Source organism: Aplidium turbinatum, chromosome 4 (genome assembly GCF_918807975.1).
Source record: "Aplidium turbinatum chromosome 4, kaAplTurb1.1, whole genome shotgun sequence".
Taxonomy (NCBI): domain Eukaryota; kingdom Metazoa; phylum Chordata; class Ascidiacea; order Aplousobranchia; family Polyclinidae; genus Aplidium; species Aplidium turbinatum.
Window position 1 is genome coordinate 30,108,991 of NC_137475.1, and position 22,356 is coordinate 30,131,346.

The 22,356-nt window shown below is 34.5% G+C and overlaps 1 protein-coding gene across 1 annotated transcript; it reads right to left on the reverse strand.

The window, feature by feature from the left end:
- Positions 1-4,948: 4,948 nt before the first annotated feature.
- Positions 4,949-21,450, reverse strand: LOC145768571 (uncharacterized). Its single transcript, XM_082580097.1, has 13 exons — positions 21,341-21,450; positions 21,092-21,186; positions 20,263-20,367; positions 19,793-19,928; positions 18,459-18,608; positions 17,148-17,274; positions 13,304-13,416; positions 12,894-13,076; positions 11,271-11,382; positions 10,247-10,322; positions 6,644-6,719; positions 5,774-5,931; positions 4,949-5,232 (listed from the first exon to the last, which is right to left on the reverse strand). Exons 1-13 carry the CDS (start codon positions 21,393-21,395, stop codon positions 5,032-5,034), a joined length of 1,587 nt encoding a protein of 528 aa, XP_082436223.1. The 5' UTR covers positions 21,396-21,450; the 3' UTR covers positions 4,949-5,031.
- Positions 21,451-22,356: the final 906 nt, after the last annotated feature.

The window sequence follows — 22,356 nt, forward strand, 5'->3', positions numbered from 1 at the left end:
TTACCGCAGGGGTGTCAAAAGTCCGGCCCTCGGTACGCTTTTGTATGGCCCACGTATGTTATTTCACAATGTGTTATTTTTGGCCAGTAGGCACACAGAAATCATACTAGTTCAACTTGCATTTAAAAAAATTAATTAAGACATTTTCTCACAGACAAGAGAAAAACCGAGGAGAAAAGTTAGAAGCATTCTTAGTCATAATTGCGAAATTAACTATCATTGTCCTGAAGATAGTAATATTGTAATGAGTAATATAATATAGCAATGAGCAATAGGCGAGCATTCATTCATTTCCTTGCTATAGCGAATGCAACAAACTCTTCCGGGATTTTGCCACAATTGAAAAAGACTTATTGCTTTTCACTTGTTTCTGCTTGAACCCCCATGAGGCTCCAGCTCACTTGCAGCTAATTGAGCATTACTGTGACGCCGAAGCCGAAGTCAACAGAAACATCTTTCCTTCGTGTTTTTTTAATTGCAGCTGGATAAAAAAAAATCCAGAAATGCGAACAATTTGCAAAAAGACTTTGAGCTTGTTCGGCTCAACTCTCCACGTATTTGTGGAAGCATGCGTTCTCAGCTATGACCTCAGAAAAGAAATGCTTGAGATCAAAACTGAACGACTCTCGCGTACGTGCTGTTTTATGCTTGTCTATACCACTACCTTGGAACCAAATTTGACCTGGGCATTGAAATGAAGACGTCAGATACATCATTCCCGTCAACACAGCTGTATTTTACAAATTTGCAATATCTCTGTCTGTTTCGATTGATAATGGAAAAGCTGATAACTTATAACTAAGCTTATCACATCCCGTGATAAGTAATTTATACAGTAAAACAAAATACGTAAACCTGCATATTCCTTTGTTGTATGAAAATGATTTTAAATAAAGCCATAAGTTATTATTATATAATGTACCATGCTTTGAGCAAAACAAGATTATCAAAGGGTGTTAACCCGCCTGGAGAAGAGTTTGGACACCCCTGGTTTACTGCAATGCATAATTTATTTTAGTACTTTCCATTCTTACCAATGTTCCACTTAAAATTTGAAATGCTGAATATAGCTCACAGCAAAAAAGAGTCTCCGAACAACAAAAACTTTATAAATTCCCTTGTGTTATTAAACAAACTTTTGCTGAAGAGGTTATAAAGTTTGTAGGAGGATTGCGCACTATGCAGTGTATAAACAACAAAAATTTACACAATTTTTTTTTTTTTTTTGAAGTTTCTTCTAAAGTATGTTCGTTTATTCTGTAGCTTGTCAGTTAATTCGTTACAAAAAACTTTATAACCTGTAAATTTTGGATTTTGAAATCTTTAAAAGATTTGATACTCCTAGCACTAAATTTTGAAATTTTATTATTAATTATTTTCAAAGCTATTTACGTTTTTCTTCATTTTTTGCGATTAGTTTACGGGTAATCTCATTCAACAGATTCGTTTGGCAGAACGCAGTTTACGCTGAATACTGTAATCTTCCACAAACTGCGACATACTGTAGTAAGTTGGGATTTCATTATCTGATCTTTCAGTGTTGTAAGTTTTAGCCATTGATGTTATCTGTAAAGATGTTTCTGCCGAACATGTAAAGATATTTCTGCCCAAGCAGGTTTATCTTGCTCAGTAAGATAATATACAACAAAAACTTGCACATTCTAAGTCAGTATTTCTTTAACTTTTTAGTTTTGTTCACCCCCAGCATCTACTGTATCTTCAGATTTCATTCACCCTTGTCTCATGATATGATAAAACTATATCTCGTCTATACATAACAGCACAAAATGACTTAGGTTGTTTCGATTTTTGTTAGCATCAAACAATTAGTTTTTGAAATCTGTAAAAGAATCAAACAATTGGCAAAGTTACAAGACTGTACAATGATGTCAAATTTTTTGAAACACTTTGTATACCTTTTATGTTTTCTCTGCGGTCAATGAGAAATACAGTACGAAGAAAGTTATTGTATGTAGGCTATGTTGTAGCTTTTGCAATGTAGTCTTGTTTTCATGAGAACATGTTGTGATACAATGCATATGTGACTCTCAACTAGAGAATGGTAGATGGCGAGGAGTGCTTGTTTGTTTAGGAAAGGATTAATTTTTTTCAAGGTTGATTTTTGCCAGGAAGATATTTTCCGGACGGACTTTTACCAACATTCATTGATATTTTTACGAGAGCCTATTACGCGGCTTATCAACATAGCATAAGAAAATTACAGTTGTCTGAAACAACACTAGCAGTTAGAAAAAAAGCTCACACAACCACCTTTAGCCACAAGTTCCAAAATTTCCAAAACCCAACAATCGATCAAATCCCAACATTTGCAAATTTGTACGTACCCTTGTCGTTCGACCAAATGCCGTAATATCTCTCCTCTAGTCTAGTAGAGTATCGCATACCCTGATAAGCTACAGTGTAGTTCAAGCTTTACCATTACTCATCTCGTTAGCTTGGAAGCTTGGCTAAAATTATTTGACATCCAGAACTTTTGGTATAAAAAGCTTTATTTTGCAGGTAGGACGTGTTGCATTTCATAGATTTTTAGATTCTAAAATTAAAGTTCAAAGTAACAATCCTGCAAAATTTTAACTTTATGTGTTGTAGGCCTACCTTGCAATTACGTTCTGTATCTAATGTCATGACATTAATTATACATTGATTTTCCGTGGTTATTCCATCAACTTATCCGTAATGGCATCATTGATCTTATCGTCACACACTTTGCAGCAGAAATTTTGGTATTTGTGGAATCTCTTCTCCGCCATAATTAGCCTGATCTTATCTTTAAAAATTGAAAAAAAAATACACGCAATACCAAGATAATATCGGTTTTACTGAGAAAGTTAGCGACGAGACTTGTCGGACGAGGTGACAAGCATTTAATTAAAAGTATATTTCACCATAAGGTTAACATGAAACAACTTTATTCTAAGCAGAGAAAGACATTCATAAATCTCAATGGAAGGTGATGAGCTTTTTGCTTCGTAACACTTTATAAATATGCAGCCTATTAAGTGTGTACCGTAGACTGTAGTTGGCCGAATTTAACAACTATTATTTTATTTCACAATTTTTAAAACAATTCCATAGTGTTTAAACTTTAGCATTTTCAATCTGCATCTCTGTTGGCTATATCTGTTGCAATGTGGCCTGCTACCGTACAATGCCTTGAGTGGTGTTTCGTTTATGTTTTGTGTTGCATTACTGCTTGATATGTTTTCTTAAATATGTGTCTTTTCTGGTACATTAGATTAACCGATAACTTTGATGACCAAATGGTCCTTTCAATTACATTGGTTAGAGGAGCAATGAACGTCGCGGTAAAATCATCAAAGCCCTCATAAGTTACTGAATCTATGTGTTGTGTTCTTTCGCAAAAACAAAATAAACATTAATATAGATTGAGGGAAACCATAACTCGATTATTTCCTCTCCAGATTTCATCTGACATTGATATCAACAATTCAGCTTCTTAAAGCATCTTCAAAACGAACGGATTACTTGAAGAATTACATCAATACTAACGTCATAGTTGGGTCCTGGAGACGCTTGCATTTTGTAACCCTACATTTTTATAGTTGATAAAGGTAGTTAGACACTGTTCACGTTTATATTGCCTAGTAGTTCGAGTTGTTCAAGTGAAAAGTGTTTGTTTTGAAATATTTCGTTTCGTTTCTGTGTTGCTTTCATTTTGTTTTGAAATGTAAATAATTCCGTTTCGTTGTGCAGTTGAAACCAAATGTGCCAAAATCTTAGAACGCAAAACGTACCGAAATGTTTCTCACAAGTTGTAATAGGCTAACTATCGCAAGATGAGATTATCTGTCTTCAAACAATCTCTTTTTGCTGTAGTTGTAAGGGTTTAAGGACGCGTATCAGATGAAAACATCGATGTTCAAAAGGAACAAAGGAAGGAGACAGTTGTCTACAGAGATGGGTGTCCATCATTGACTAGATAAGATGCCAACCAAACTTCTCTTTCTATAGCGGAAAATCCAGCACAAATTCTGTTGGTTGTTCAAACGACTTCCACCACCAGTGTTCGGTAGTCGTTGACTGCAGGCGATAAAATTGATCCGCACAGATCAAACCTGAACTCTTAAAGAATTTGTGACATGCTCTTTCTTGGAGCGATGTTAAAAAACGCTGGAGGCATGCTCTTTTTACATAACCGTATGAGCTCCATTGACTGTGTTCCACTTTAGTGTTGTACAATATTACTTGTGTATTACTTTTTAAAAAAGTTTCTGCTTAGTTTGAAAACTCCTTTAAACCTAGCAATTGAACCAAAATCACTATACAATTACTTTTAAAGGTTACCCCAATTTTACTTGATAACCAATGAAAAGAAATGCAGCAATAAAAAGTAAAAAGCCAATAAGTTTGCAACGGTTCAACGAGATATGTAGCCGCAATTGAACATTTTCATTGCTGGCTTTAATTGAAACACACCTTCTTTAATGGAATAGCGTAAAGCTTCGATCACCACTCGGTTGCCTAATTAAATGTTATAAGAACACAAGTTCTTTTTGAAAAAAGTTTAAAACGAATTTCGAAACAGGCTAGCTGGTATTTTTAGTTGCATGGTTCTTTGTGTGGTCAAGTGCTCAGATGCCTGCATGATGTTCGAAAAGGCATCAGCTGGACCCCACTCTAGAGCACACTCCTTTTTCGTGTCAAGACACTTTACTTTAGGCTAATGAGGAATATAGTGAGAACATCTTTTTTTTAACTTCCATGAAAACTAAAGTAAAGGTTAATGTGTTTATGAAAATTTAGTGGTGGAACAAAAGCTCCGCAATTTCTTGTAGATTTTGCATACAAACCATAATGATTACTATGCATTCCAGGTTCAGCCAATTTTGAGTAAGAAAATCCAGATCAATGCATCCAATGTCTCTTCTGTAATCATACCTTTCAAAACAATGTCTGAAATGCCCAGTACAACAGTTACATATTTTATTGCTTTTTCTTAGTTCAGCTCAGTGTATACTGCATTGCTTTTTGATTTAGTGCATTAAAATTTTAAGTATTGTTAAATGGGTTATCGCATGGATTGGAACACAGAAGTTCGCTCATCTGTGCAGCAAAGCCCTCATTTAGAGCTTCAAATCCTCCATCCAAAGCAGCTCTCAATATGTTCTCATCATTGCCTTCTCCTGCGATCTCCTCAATCTGTTTGAAATCAAGTCGTCCTGTAGGAGGAAGAACTGGCAACACGTATAGCTGTAAGAAAGAAAATTGGTGACTTTAATGTAAAGATAGTCCCATACTCAGTTATTGAGCTTTGGGAAATGAGAACATAAGGTTTTCAAGACACTATAGGCCCTTCGGTATTAACGAGAGTAGGGTGGTCGACTGTGCCCATTAAATTTATTACGCTATGGGAAGAGGTGAGCGGTGTTTATCAACAACCAGCTTGAAGCCGGGTGTTGACATTATTGGAAAGCCAACGCCACATTACCTGCGCCGTCCCACTGACTTTGATGTATTAGTGGTATTGTTACATGTTACAGTATGTTGCCACCATCAAGAGAATTGCAACATATCAGCAAAAAAACAACAAAAATGTCATTACACCATCTAGAAAACTGAAAAGGACCAGTAAAAAGACAGTCGTCAAACAACAACTTTTCGCATTGACAGCTGATCCAACATCAACATAGCCTGCCGTATGAAAAGTTATGAGCTAACAGCTAGAAAAATACAGGTTGTTAACATAACTATGTTTTTTTTATTCGAAAAAAAAATCAACAACAAAACTTACCATTGCACCAGTGTCTCGGATGCGTTTTGCTGGGGCTGCAACGTCATCTGAAGAGGCACCATCTGTGATCAGAAGTACAATATCCCTGGCCTCAGGTCTATTTCCAGTGGGTATCAAAACATCTGCTGTATGTGCGAGAGCGTTGCCAGTTCTTGTGCCTAGAATATTAAACAATGAATACGGTTGCTGTAACAGTTTCAAACAACTATGTTAAGCCAGTATTCTAGCCTATATCTCGACAGTAAAATACGTTATGACAAAAATTAATTGCTTTGAAGAAATTAACAAGTTTTAGTCTTCTTTGTTTTTAATGCTGCTGAAATTACCATCTCCACATCTTTTCAATATGTTGCTTTTCTCCTATGGGTTACGTAAATCGATACCATTGAAAGCCTCATCCTTACGAGATACATAACTCCACGATAAAACTAAACACATGCAGTAGTTACAGTTTGAAAAACTGCAACGTCTTTAATGTCAATTGCTTCTTTCAAATTTAAAGTAATGATACACTATGCTTAGCAAGATCATCACCTTGTAATCACACTATACATACGAATTACAACAAATCATAACTGGTACAAAATCATGATAGCGTGCACGATTAGCTAGAGGCCAACGCTTGATTGACCTTGATAGGCTACATTAATTTTTTTGTTTACTTTAATACTACGGTTTTTCACATTAGCTATCTCTAAGCTAGAGAGGTGTCCAAATTTGTTTCCAGGAGAGCCAAATTCAATAAAGAGGAAATGCCTGAGGTCAAGCATTTTGTAATTTATATATCACGGGTTAAAAGTTATCTGTATTTCTAGCAGAAATTGAAACTTTGAAGAAACTGATATTGCGTCCACAAATACAAATATGTACCTGATCCATCATAAGGTATTCTATCATATGCTTCAAGAAGGGCGTTAATGTCATTTGGAAAATCGTTGAGCAAGATCTGCGCAAATTTAGAAAACTATTAGCTTGATTGCACATGAAAAGCAAAATCTTGCACGATTTTACTGCCATTACAAATATCATTAACTTGTATTGAGTAATTTTTAGCCTACTTATATTTTAACTTGCTCAAAATAAACTCTTTCTAATCACGACAAAGATGTATTTCTTCATTAACTTAGAGCTAAAATTGCTATGCAAACTAAACATAAGACAGGTAATGTGCAATGTCACCAAAATTACTTGATCAAATCTTCCATTGATTGACAAATAATCTAGCTCAGTGCTTTTCAACTCTTAAAAACACGATAAGCACTTTTTTATTTCGCAAAAATTTCACCCGCACAAATCAACCAGAGTTAGTTGACAGTTATTTGCTTGTCTTGTTTGTGGAACAAAAATGGAAGGGATTGTTCATAAAAATTATGCATATAAGCGGATTTTAAAATCAATGGCAGATGCAATGGATTGATGTGAATTCAACTCTCATTTACTTCACTCCCTAACCTACTGCTCTAAGCAAGTAGGCCAAAGATACTTTAAGAAACGTGGAGAGATTTAGTTCAATTAACAACAACGAAAATTAGTGTAGCCTATCGGTAGGCTACATAAAAGGAATTAAAGTTTTTTTTAAATAAGTAGGCTACTATTTATTTCTCGTTTGCTGCTAATATTTCTGGAAAATTCAGACCAGTTTTATACAACCTCTTTCTCTAAAGCACCCCGCATTAAGTCATCAAGTATCTCATTAAGAAGACAACTCCTTTTTCTCGTTTTAATACCAACTACAGTAGTCCAATAAATCTCGTTTCAGTCAAGTTGCTTATGTAGTGGGATTTTGTACAAGAACTTAAGTGCTTGGATTGCCAGATCTGTAAAATCGGTGTAAAATCTATCCAGCTTCAACCCAAAATTTAGCGTGTTTTTCGCAGTTAAAAAGCCTTTGGTGACAAAAATTATTCTTAAAACTATAACTCAAAGGTCTCGGAATGTGTTGTTTACCAAAATGGTTCAAAATCCACAGCTTTAATTCTTATTCTGATGACTGGGAAGATCAGCTTCAAAATTATCAAGTATAACGTAACAATCAGAGCTAGTTGCTTTGATAATAAACTGCTCCAGAGTCTATTTTATTTATGTAGACATAAAGATCTAGACTAGAGCATCTACAAACTTCTCAGATTGTTATTGCATGATTCTTCTATCTGGTTTGAATTTTTTGCTTCAACAAAGACATTTTGGATATCCGCTTTGAATTATATCAAAATCACATTTTTGTACAGTAGTGAGTTCATTACGCATACCGGATATGTCAATACCGCCTGGGTTTTAGGCACAAAGAAACCGCCAGCGGTTAAAATAAGTAGCGGCATGGCCACCTAAAGATGCGGCCTGATTTGTCACATTTTGCAGAAATTTCCAGGTTTTTCTAATTTTAGGCGAACGTTTAAACAAATTTTTCTAAAAGTAGATTTTTACGCTTTCTTTACTCTTTTTCCCAGATGACACAATAGGTTTTAACATCCTCACATGTTGAAAAACAAAGAAAATTTGATTTCGAAGATTTTAGTCAGACTGTTAATTTTTCAATAACAGTCTGATTTTGCGTTTTTCAACTTACTTTTTCTCATTTGCTACTGCTTCCCCAAGACAACAAAAAAGTTTTATGTCATTAGGAAACCGCAAAAAGTAAAAACATCTCAAAAAATGTCAGTCAAGCACTAGCAGTAGCTGTAATCAAAATCTGCAAAATGTGACAAATCAGGCCGCATCTCCAGGTGGCCATGGTAACGGAACCGCTAGTTTGGGTTTCGGGGTGTGCGTTTGAGCATGGGCATCAAAGACACACGGCCATCGCTAAAAATAAATTATTAGACTTATTTGAATTATTGCATATCACAAAAAGTAAAAATCAGGCAGAATTCCCATCCGCCTCATCCGGACCACGTTTGTCATCCGCATTACATTATTTTTTACCTGCACAAGTGCGTATCATCCCACACGTTGAAAAGCACTGATCTAACCTGTTTTACGATGACATAAGTATATACGCAAAACCAGAGATGTAGTACTTGCGGCGTAAAATTTTTGTTTGCGCTAACGTTTGCGGCCACATTTTTTTGGATAGTTTGCGCTTGAGGCTACGCCGTAAAGTTTTCGCGTTTTTTAGCGCATAGCGTTAACGCATACTTTTTAATGTATTTTTTTCTCTACAACACGCCAATACCTTCCGGCGCTGCAGTTGAAAGAATGTTTTTAATGAGCAAAGACATATTGGAACCAAAACACAGCAAAATGTCAGATGAACACTTTCAGATGCTTGTGTTTCTTCGTGGAAATTCAAAATAAAACTTGTTTGTTTCGAGTGGTTTATACCGTGTGAATGTTTGGCACCTATCGAACAAAATTAGTTTACGCTAGTGTATGCGCTGACGTTGACGCCGCCAACTTTTTTTACTAGTTGCGTTGACGCATACGGCGTATGTTCTTTCGAACGTTTGCGTTTACGCTGACGGCGTCAATATTTTTTGTATGCGCGTACATCACTGCGCAAAACTTATTCTAGACTAGAGATTTAATCTACCCTAGTTTTGTCCAAATAGGATTAAATAATTATTACAAGAGTCCAGGATGAAGAAAAGATTGTCAACATATATCAAGATATAATTTTTATTTATGTATTTTTAAAATTTATACAGTAAACGTAATATCTAGAATCCGCTTCACCAAAATACTCGTTGAACATTTAACCAATCGTGACTTTATTATCGTAGCTTGTTTGAACTAACAAAAAAGGAGTTCATAAAAAAACGGAAATCGTTTTTATATTTAAATCTTTACAATTTGGTGTATTTGTATTGACTCACTGACGTCAATCGGTCTACTTTCAAATTCTGTATTGGCTATCGTTTCATTTTGTGTCACCTCTTGAAAATCAAAAGAGAACTTTTTAAAATTGAATGCAGAAATAAACGCTTCCCTGTCTTATTTTTGGTTAATGAACACCCGTTTTAATAAATTACTAAATTAATAATATCGCCATCGAACTGCTATGTATCTATGTTTAGCAATGTTTTCTTAATAATAGCAATAATGTTATGGTTTTGTTTAGAGTCGCTCTATAAGCAGCAGGGCTCATTTTTGATTTAACACCAGGTTTACGATGTCGTCACATTATTACCAGACTTATTGTCAATGCGTTATGCAAGAAAGAATTCAATTGGTAGCCCTACCGCTTTTCAAAGTAGTCTTCTGTAGATTTTTTCGCATCAGTGCTCGCGTCTGGGATTCAAAGCCTCTACAAATATGCGAAACTGCCGGGATTAAGTTCTCAAAGAAACGTACTTGCTCCTACGATAACGATTGATTTAATAAACCAATGTTCGTGCAGTAATAAGCCCATAGTTAGGCTATGTTGTAATACCGTACGTAGGCCAGCCTCTCAATTTTCACTATTAGACTATCAAAAACCAATAAAAATACACCGAAATTGCTATGGTGTTGACAATTTTTCGTAGCCTATTTTACCTGTGTCCTTGTATCCACTGCTCTGTTGTATCTAACGATTGCATAATGTGCCGTGGTATCGCTGAGTGTGAAATCGCTGCAAGAAAACAGAAAATTTAGATTTTTTTAATCGTAGATAAAAAGACAAGAGTTTGCAATCAAGACTTTGATATTAGTTTTTAATATAGACTGTCTTGAATTGTTTATTTTTACAATGTTTTATTATTGCGAAAGGTCATTGCAAGAACAATTTGTCATCAAGCATAAAAACCCCAAACAACCCATCTGCTACAATTATTGCAGACTATAGTGCATCAGGTGCCCCCATAATTTTGTTTAATTGAATACTTTCTACCGGCAAAATAATAAAACTGTTTTACCTCACGAAAAAACAATTTAGTCAAAATTTTTACAATTTGATTGACAGCCATCAGGTCCACATCGAAATTAAAAAACAGTAAATATCAAAAAATTTAAAAGAAAAATCTTGATTAGCCTATCAGAAAAGATATTTTAAGTAGCCTATACAGGTTTGCACAACCCACGTAGCCTACTTCTGGAGTACCACTAGAAAAAGACAAAGAAGAAGAAGTGCATGACACAACCATAGGAAAATGGCTAAACTATAACAAAACCGTTTCGTTTCCAAAAACTGTTTGATTGTTACGAATTGTGATAATTGCCAATGAACTGTCAAATAGGAATGGCAATGGATAAACAACCATTTTTTCGTGAAGATATTTTTAAAATTGAAGCATCGAGCTTTATTAATTGGTTATTTATGTTGTAACGCTGACCATTGGTGTCAGTTTGGTTTCTATTTCTTTCTTTTTTCTAGTAAATTATATCTTGGAAAATATTTAGCTTTAGCTAGATTGCAAAATTCAAAAGCAATCTTATTATTTTTAATTAAACTGTGGCTTAGTAAAATGTTTAAGGTTTTTCTTATTTAAGGCTATTCTGCTCAAAGATTAAAAAACTGAAGCAAGCAAATTGTTTTTGCAATTTAATTGGACACTTAATCAGAAACGTCCCATTTACTTACTCCAGAAAACTTCTCACAAATGCCTTCATCAAATCCCAGTTGTCGCTCCCTACTGATGAAGACGAATCTAAGACGACGATAAAGTCCATGACGGCTCCAGGTGGGCATCGAACTATTGAAGAAGCATTTTTGGATGAAACGTATTATTGAACGACATTGAACAAGATGATATTACAAACAAGTAATCGTATTCAATTACAATTGATAAGCATGTTTTTTACAATCGTAGTTAAATGAATTGTCAAAACAATCAAATACATTGCCAAAGTAATAGCAAAAACTTCTTATTGCAGAATAGGTTACAGGCAAACAGAAATACTCGTGCAATTTAGTTTAAGTATATAACAATAAACCGAAGTTAATGTGCCGGTTTCGTGCAGTCTGTATTTTCGCTTTTCAATACTTCTGAGACTAAATGGACTTTTCAGGTTTTTATTTTTTAATATTTGCGAAATCAAACGTGATGACGTTATTGATTACGTATCAAACTGTTCAAATAATGTAGACCAGGATGTCACCTTTCAGATAAATGAGTCGTTTAAGGAAAATTTAATCAACGAAGGGCTATTCTTTACGTTTAGTGTGAATAAAAGTGGTCAAGGATCGCAAAAATCAGTAAATGATAAAAGCCACCCTACAATGTACATTTTAAAAGTTCACACTCTCAACGTTTGAAAATTGGAATACAAAATGACTTCAAATGTTACAAAATAGTGAAAAATAGAGCTACGTTTGAACGTCTTGTTATTGTAATCACTGGATGCAGCTGGAATCAGAACAGAATGACATAACGAATTTACAGATGTGCTTGCGCTGAGCACTTGTTTTGAAAAAAGGGTTAAAGAAGTGTAATGAAAATAAATCAATTTTTCTACCGTATTTGATTTGTTTTTGTCTCAAAGCATAAGCTTTTGGATCGTTTTTTTTTTCTGATGAGTGGCATAAGCTAATAAAATGGCTATGAGTTGGCACTTGACTCTGGACCAAGAACAGTTGGAAATGTTTAAACAACTTTTTTGGATTGGTTTTAAAAATGAAGTTTCAAACATTTGCTTTCTTCGCGCCCCATGCTTTAGTTTCAATAAATAATTTTCGATGTGGAATCGTGCGCCCAACAGATGGGCGTCCAACATCTGGAAAACTTCTTTTGGAGTATGAAAATTGGATTTATTGTGGACCAATTTATTAACTTCACTAATTGCTATCATGACATTGCATTCCTAATGTAATTTTTAACTTGTTGGGACCGTCAAATTTTGCGCGATCACCGTATTCTGCACTAAATAGCCTAACACTTCTGATGAACATTTGGGAACTGGCAACACTGATGCTTAGGGCATCTTGGTCTTCACCACTGAAAACGTTTTTAACTACATGATATGACCATTAAAAAAAGATGGTCTTTTTGCAGTTCATTCTACTACAAATTCTGCAGTTGTTTTAAAAATGTGTTTATTTTGAGTGTAGTTTCATTGATGGACTACAGCAGGCTTTCGATATGATAATCTTCTCTAAACAGTGACAAAAGATACAGCATTGTACTAACACATACTGTAAAATATGTTCAAATTATTTTTCAGGTCACACTCACATTTTGTGTTAGCCTGAAACAAAGCAACTCACGTGAACAGCACGGTACAGGCTTGCTCCAAGTTTCATTATCCCTGCACACTACTGTGTCGTCAGTGGCAGGAAAAACAAGACGGTCATCGTCGCAGGTGTAGGTGCAAGTTGAACCAAAGCCTCTTCCTCTTGTGCAGCTTACTCTTCCTCCAACCGGTGGCTGCCTTGCAGGACAGAACAACGCTGAAGAAGAATTAGAAGATGTATTGTTCAAAGTATAAGTATTCTTTAGACATGCTTCATACAACTGAAATTCTTTTTTAACGTTTACTGCTTAAAATATAAACTGTATAGCTATTATTTAAACTATTCTACTGAAGCTTATGAATTTGTTTATGCTCATAAACATTCGCCCATGTTAAATTACAAAACAAATGACAGCCTATGAAATACTTTTAACATATGATTACGTTTGCAACGTGGAACTGGATTGGACCACCTTCCTTTTCGACTTCCGGTGCCTCCTGCTATGCAAGTAGAAGAATCAGCTCCAATTAGACCGTGGTTGGGAGCACATGTAAACCTGTCATAAAAAGATAACACCATGTAACAAAAATTCGCAAAATTTTTAGTTGCGGAAAATTTTTTATGTATTGTGCTTTGTTACTTCAAACTAATCACCAAAATAGCAAAAAAAATCTGAAGTCTCCTTACTTTTGATAAAATGTCACTTTTTTCGATTGTTAGTTTTACTCAGAGGTTTTCTGTATTAACCAGCATAATTTTCTATTAAACGTGTAAGCATGAAAACACAAAGAAATAATATGCAAATATAATCCATATATGCATCATGCAAAGATGACAACACTTCAAAAGTGGTCACATTTGTGTGACTTGCGTCTATATACACTGAGAAATCTTCTCGTATTGCGAACCATACACCCCCCCTCCTTTATGTTGCAAATCCACAACCCTTTATATTTTCTTTACATAAGATGAAACCTTTCACCATCTTTTCTGCTTCCACCAATCACCCATTACAAGGATCTACAAAAATCAAGATGAGAGTGCAGGAAATGCATTTTTATGGACATGAAACACACGATTTTTCATATTTTTTCATCACAGTGTTTCCAAAAGTTGATAATAATTATTGCTTCGTTGAGCCTATTACCAAAATTCTGAATTTATGTCTGTATTAGGTATGTTGAATTCGTCATGAGAGACTTTTTCTATATCTTGAGACACTACCGTGTCTTATGCAGCTTTTTTGCTCGAGAGTTTGAAAATTGGCAACTCAGCTGCTGACTGCTATGCGAAACAGGTGCAATAGAACATAGCCTAATATGGAAGAATATGCAGTGTCATGTCGGTTTTTTGTTTTTCTAAACCGTGAACTGTCAACCATATAGCAACAACGGTCTTCTCATCTGTATGGTTTCGGGGTTCTCTCCAAACTCTTGAAATAGCAATTACTGTAGTATCAAATGTCGTTTTCCTTAGTCAGTCATCTAAATTGGACCGATGTGTTCTGCAGATCACATAAGGTGCACAGCTTTTAACTTGGTCAATTTGGTCACTAATTTCCATACCAAAATACATTTCATAAGTATAACAGCTTTGCTTCTAGCTTTGTTTCATTGCACATTTCGCTTGTTAGTCTGAGGTCTGATAGTTACTGATATAGATAGACCACAGACATAGCAAAAAGTTCCAAAACAATCAGTAGAAAGTTTGCATTCACGTGATGATCCAATTCCCAACTTATCTGCAATTTAGGCTGGAGCTTTTCACAGAACACAGTAAGAAACAACGAATGATTGAAACATTTTAAGTTCTATATTTTCTGATTACATTGATAGTAAATAAAACAATTTGAAATTTCTGTACTTGCACTATTCCACGACTATGACCAAACAAGGATCTTTGTTATGATACAAGCTACAGTTGTGAAGCTTAAATGATAGCCACTATGACGTCACACTTTACCGACCTTATAAGGTATTTAGAATAAGAGCTTGAGAAACAGGGTACTAAAAGTTCAAAAACCTTAAATAAATATTTTTTAAACGACACTTGTGGAAAAAAATTGCTAGATGCATGTTTTAATCAGCAATATGTTTCAAAAAATATTAAAAACTTGATACAACTAATTTTTTGTTACATGGTGTAATGTACTGAAAAGACGCTTTTTATCACTTATTAAAAGTCAATTACCTAAGAAGCGTGGTTTTCCAAGAGCAGTAAAAATTCAGAAAAGAGAATTTAATTGAAATGTGATAACAGCGTAGTAATAATAAGAGTCCTATTCATGGTACGGTGTGTTTACGCAGTTGAATTAAGGTCGCTCTTCTTAGGTTTGTCTTTAAGATTAACAGCCAAGCTTCTTAAAGCAACACATAAATTAGGTCATCAATTGTAGTCCTCTAGGTTGATGCTTTGGTAAAGTTTAATATAATCATTTGTTCAGAAGTTAAAAATGCCACAACTGACAGCCACCTGCTTTCATCAAGAATATTTTTGATAGCCTACATAATAGTGGTGGAGGCTGCAAGAATTACTGTGCACTTATTTGTCTTCGATTACTTCAACCCGAAGAGTGTGTTTTCCAAATGTAGCTTACGCTCTGTCTAATTCATTGAATAAAGTTATTGAATCGTTTTCCTTTAAATCTTTTTTGTTATTTTTTTGTATGCATACTAACGGAGAGTAAGGTCGCAGTTCCTATCTTTCGGCCGCCTTTCTTCAGCAATTATGCCCACCCAATTTTTACATCTTGGGTAGAGGTGAGCGGTGTTTTTCAACAACTGGCTTTTGCCCGATGTCAAACCTGGTTAGTATTATTATTGGAAGCTAACGCCTTATCCGCTGCGCCATCCTGCTGCTTTTACTATTTATGCAATTGGAAATGAATGATATATTGTAAAAATGCGTTTATAATAATCTTGTTCAGAAAAGATGTTGATCGAGTGGCAAGATACCTAAAATCAGTAGCCTACAGGGACTCAAAGATTAGACACCAGTCACACCACTGTTATAGAAAAAGGTTGGAACACCACAAACAAATTTTCAAACTTTTTCTAGAAGAGTACACAACACCATAGCCTACAAACTTTTGTCAACAAATAAATCATTGAAATCCTTCTGTTATTGTGAAAAAACTATCTAAAATTTCATTTCAATTTTAAACCAAACCTTAGCCTACTATAGCAATTACTAGATTTTTGTGATGCAAACCTTATGTTGCTAAATGTCAAACATACCCATGTTAAGATGGAAAAAAGATAAAGAAGAGTGAAACGAGAAATTATATTGCACTTTGGAGATGTTTACTTGATCTGAAACTTTCAAACCAACAACAGTCATGTGATCTCGATTGAATCAATTTGTGAAAGTCAGTCATACAAACTGGTATTGTAGTGTGAATGATAAAAATCGGGTGACTGACCGGTTTTGTTACACAAGATATGTTTTGTGGTAGTAAAGCTCATACACTCATATGACATGTCAAAAAGATTTGCTTCGACACTGAACTGCTTAAAACAAAAGCTTAATTTTGTTCTTGAAGCAAGATTGAAATCTGAGCAAATTTTATGGACTTTTCATTGACTAGTTTTCAATAAATTGGTACAACATTATTAAAATGCATAGTAGCAGTCTCCAGAACAATATTGAATAAATTAAACGTTGAAATATTGTTAAATAAAGTTGTTGAATTTTTCTGCTATAAGAGCATGCTACCACAAGGCGCAAAATTCAAGGTCTTTCAGCTACTTTCTCCTAAGTTTGTTGATTGATCCCCGCTAGGGAAATATGTTGTTCTGCCAATAGTTGTATGTAGGAAAAGGGTGATTATTCTGCTTGTATCATCTTTTTTTGGGCATCCAGTAATGCGATATTTTTTTACCATATAAGTTTGAGCCAGCCACTTTTTATTGGCAGTGTTATGTCGAATCCACATAGTCATATGTTTGTATATACAACCATACGTAAAATTAAAAATGTTTTAAACAAACAATTGTATTAATTAGATGAGGATATAAATAGGGTAAGCAGTCATTTTCCGATATTTAAGGGCTTCTGGAACTTTGAGCAAGCTCTTAGAAAAAAACAAGATTATGAATTTAATGAGGCGTAAAACAAGCAGTGTTTACTGTGTTAAATGCTCAAAATTTGCAAGTAAATTAAAAAAATTAAAAAATTAAAAAAAAATCTTTAAAAAAAAGTAACTGTAAGATTTAACAGAAAGCTTCAAAGCAGGTGGACGTTTGGATGATTGATATCAAATTAAATCACAATGGCTAAAATACTCACCGGCAGTTACTGCGGTGCTTGTTTCCATTGGAGCACCTGACCGCGCCATTTGTAGGAGCACCAATGTAAGGGAAACAAGTGATCGGGGAGCAAGTCGGGGGTGGGTAATTCCATTTCAAATTTGCCACTGAAAATAAAACAAAGAGCAAGTAGGATATTTTGGGTTCTGGAACATGCTAAATAACAACAAAATCAGTTGTGCCAGAAATTATAACAACTGCATGAAAACAATTTTTTACTTGCGTTGGCTTGTATTTCAGCTTACAATTTTCCTGGATTTACAGTCGCCTATCTTCGAAGCTCGCAGATTTTACAAGCTGCGTGCAAAACGTGCTAAAAGTATATTTTAACCTAGCAAACAAAAACATTTCACACACTTATATAAAAAAAAAACTGAAAGTTTACAAATTGTTACAATGATTTTATAACTTATTAATAAAGTTGCGAATAGTTCCACCTACACATCTTCATGTTTTTTAATACAGTATACATAAAGTTAACCACACAAAATATCATGCAAAGTTGGAAGGGTTGAGACCAAGCATACCAGAATATGTTGACAACCCAAAACACATCGGCAAAGTCTCGGCCTAATTCCTTTATAAGCCTGCTTTGACATAACCAAACAGAACGTTTAAACTTTCTTCACTCTTATCAACATGAAAATCAGGCCAATCTTCAGCTCAAGGCAACTTCTCCTCTGATTTCATCTCCCACAGGCGACAGACTCCAGACAGCAAAATTTGTAATTTTTTCTTTGATTTAACGTCTGCAGACGTTGAATCAATGTAAACGTGACCGATATTGCTGTTTGTGACAGAAGAGGTTGACAAAGAGAAGATACTTTATAAATCGGTTGTTAAGCTGAATGTCGTAAGTTTCAACATGCTCAACAAGATTTCTATGTGTTTTAATAATCCTCGTCAGTTTGAACAATTTTGCGAAGAAAGACTTTGATTGAAAAATTTGATTCCGGAAATTTAAAAGAATTAGCCTGTGTTTAAATAGTATACTGTCTGAGCTTAAAGGACGATATTTTGACTTTAGCTGCAAAAAACATGAAAAAATATATGATTATTTCTATTTATTCAGATCAATTAAGCTTGCAATGAATAAATACCAAAAAAAATACTTTTCAAAATACATGCTAAAACTCGTTATGGGGTTGTCTTAGACTTAAAGTAAATATGTAAGCTATTCCGCCTGAAGCAATAGACATTCTCACATCAATTTAACGTTTAGCAAGATGATATAAAAAAGCAACTTTTTGTGGCTGGGATACGTGCATGAATGACTTTCTGGCATACTCACGGCAGGTTGTTCTTGGTCTTCCTTTCATGTAAAATCCAGAATGACACATAAAGTCGCAATATGTATTGGGCTCCATGTTTCCTGTACATTGCATGTTTGCGTTTTGAGGCACTTTTGGTTGAGCTCCACATGTCCTTGCGCGTCCGGCAACTGAAATAGTATTGTAGGCCACGTCAATGCACTCAATTATAACATCTCAATTTTTTGTATTACTTTGGAAAATTTTACAAATGTATCACATTATTAAATGACAAATGCAGTTAAATTCAAGTATAATATCAGTGAACAACGAAAAAAATAAAAGTGACAGACGTTTGTTGAACTAGCTAAAAAGAAGCCCACTATTGAAATTGCTTCACCCGTTAGGTTAAATTGTTGCTATCTTTTATGAAACATACAAGAAAAGTTCATATATGGGCCGCATTATTGCTAAAATGCTTCAGGGCGTGTTAAAAATATTTTCATGCCACCGTTTAAGGTCATTTAAGCAGCAACGTTAAGCCTACAAGGCATACAAACCGGTTATAGATTGATAGAATCATAATTGTGTTTATTGATAACGATAGACACACTTCCTTTGATTTATTAATGTGCTTAATTTTTAAATAAGCACTTTTAACCGTTTATTAGATAAGAGGTTCATTTCAATCTTGACATGACGACAAATTTAAAAAACTTCGTTTGATTAATAACTGAATCGTCAAGGAAAATCGCTACAAATTTAAATATGTCAAGAATTAGTTTGCATTAAAGTTTAAACCACCCAAATTGGTTTTGTAACGCTAAAAACAACCCATTGTCACTTTTAAGACTTTTTTTTCTACAAACATTGCAATTGTAAAGCTGCAACAAATCGGTCGGTAATTAATTGGCTTAGACAACGAAAAAACTGCAAGAGCGGGTAAGAATACTTCATCTCTTAAAGCGTGCCTATGAAAAACACTCTAAAATGTTAGTTATCCACCCAGCGGCTATAGTCGATGGAGTAGTTTATAGATAGTGTTTCAACAAAAGAAAGCACTGTTATCTTGTTGACCAGGCCTGCATATAGTGGTTTAAAACCCCTACAAACATGCCAAGAATATCCTCCCAAAAAGGTTTGCTTACTTCGAAGTGAGATATTTTTACCATCAATTAATTATGCTTGTCAATGTTTTACAATAGAAAATGTTCGCAATCACTTGAATACAATGACTGTTCTCAGTCAAACTAAAGCGTATTATTATATTGCTGTTGGTTTTTGCAATTTAATATGTTTGTTTTCTTCACAGCACATACAAAGCTTTCAAATCCGAAAATGTATCAATTTTTCAACTTTACCCACTGAAACTTACATGGAGGGTCGTATTGCTTAATACCATTCCAACAAGTTAGAAGATTCATGTTGCAAAGATCGGTATCACAGCAACACCTACAGGTTGAAGTTGGCGACTTCAGGTTGCATTGTATAGGATAGGCGTTGCGGATATTCTAAAATATTTTCGTAAGGTGTCAATTTGCTCTTATTATCATGACAGTCAAGACTAGGCATATGACAGTAAAACGGCACTTTGTGCAGTAGCCAGTTGTAATAATTACTTATTTTGATAATGAAACTTTTTTCAACGTAAGGGTATTCTGCTTTGTTTCAGTTAACTATTGCGATAATTCTCTTGAAAAAAGTTATTCTGTTCCTAAGGCTATTGTTCTGATACCGAAGTTCTTTTTTAGGTTGTAAAACACCAAGTTAGTTTTTTTAATTAAATTTTTCAAACAATTTTTCTAAGTTGTAAATCATAAAAAAAAATTCTACGTTTAAACTCACTTGATTGACGTTGTTTGAGCAAGCGTGCCTTTGCTTACATCTTTTCTCAATGATAAGCTTGTCTTCCTCGTTTTGGCTGTGACGAATCTGATCTTCACAGATAGCCTAGATAATAATATAAATCACATTCATCGTTTTTTTTTACAGCTTGAATTATTGTTGAATGTTGACAAAAAGATTTGTCATCACAAATTGATGACTTTTGATGTTATGGTCTAGTAGAGAGTGCGTTTTTATCTGCAAATTAAATCCACTGCTTCGATACAAGGTTGAGTAAAAAAAAACACATTAGTTTGGAATCTTTAAATTTATTCTTAGCCCTCAAATCCAATGAGTAAACAGCAAGAAAGACAGAAAACAGATTATACATACAACCATTGCTACTAAAACCTCATTCTCATTATAACGTGCATTGCGCAAGGAGATGTTATGAGGCCAAAAAATTTCGAAGAAAAGATTTAGGTCATCATACACCTAACATATATCTAACTAGTCTTGTAAATAGTTTTTGCTTATTTTATAATCCATTATATTAATCCATGCCGTTTTACAATAGTTGCATGATTTGGCTACACATGACTAAATTACAAACAAGTATAGTTAATGTGAATTACCCTTAAGTAGGCGTACAGAATTCTATATTGTTTCTATACGTTTTTGAACAAAAACTATGTTTATTTGCTAAAGCTCATTTCTATTTTGCAATTTTGACAGAAGGGGGTGTCTAGAAATTGTATGCAAAGCAAAATGCATGGTTTTCACATTTGCAAAGAGATTTGCAAACGGCTTTATTCACATTTTCAACTGAAAACGAAAAAGTAATACTTACATCCAATTCTACGCAGTTTTTCATCTTTCCAGTTTGCAAACACTCGTCATTGCTTTTGGCACCATGACATTCCCAGCACATCAGTCCATTGACACCTGAATCAATGTTCAAGTGTTTTTAAGTTGTCTTCCACATTATTGCAATTAAAAGCTTTTAAAAACACAAAACGTTGGGAAATCTAATAAATTACATGCAATATGATGATTAAGTGAATTTTGAATTGATATGAAAAGTATGTCTAATAAATACCTGCAGTCAATACTCCGACCAACACAAAAGCAGCAAGGAAGGGTGCATACTTCATCGTGTAGCGTTTTGTCTTTCAGAGTTTTAGAATGTACTTTACGGCTTGAAATCCCTAAAGTACCAAACTTTTCTAAAATATGAAGGTTATATAATAATTTATTCATTTTTTCTATTTGCAAAGTTGAGAAATGTACTTCTTTAGCGCAACCTTGTGGTAGTGAAAAAAACGAGCAACATGATATTTCACTTTGTTACCAAAGAAATATAGTTCATTGCATGAATTGCATTGTATTGCAACAAATGTGTTAGAACCGGAATTGGTCGAAAAACATGTAAGTCTATCCATTGAAGCTAAATCACTAGCCTTAAGGTCACTAATCGCATGCAGTTCTGTATCCTACGTGTGGTAGCAGAGAATCAGAGATATTATTTTTTGAAGTGCAAGTGAGATTTAAAAAAAAGTTATCTGGTGTGACAATGATATATGATATTTGCTGTAGCTCTTAACCTGCACAGTTTTAGTATAGAAAGTGCTCTCTTTGTGGCGTACTCGCCACCACACACGTGATAAGAATCATCATCGGTAATCGCAATGGTTTACAATATTGATTACATTTATTTCCAGGGTTGTGGGGTCGGAGTTGGAATCGGAAGGTTTTTGGCGTGTCCGGAGTCGGAGTCGTTAAAAAAGGTCGACTCCGGCTTGATACAAAATAATAAACAATAAAATTTTGTTTGCAATTTTTTTTTAAATATTGTTCCTTGTTCTCTGTTTTGTGCTCTAAAACTTTACCGTAAAACGGAAGTGTTTGTTCTTGTCCGCTTTTATAAAAGCCGCCGTTTCAATGTCGATTGCAACTTTAGTGAAATTAAACTTTAAAAAAATAAAAAAGGCAATAATTAAAAAAATCTGGCAACCTTCAAAAATTCTGGCAATACTGGAGTCGAACAGTTATAAATCTAGGATCGGAGTCTTATATTTTTCGTCCCACTACACAGACCTTGTAGTCTACTATTTC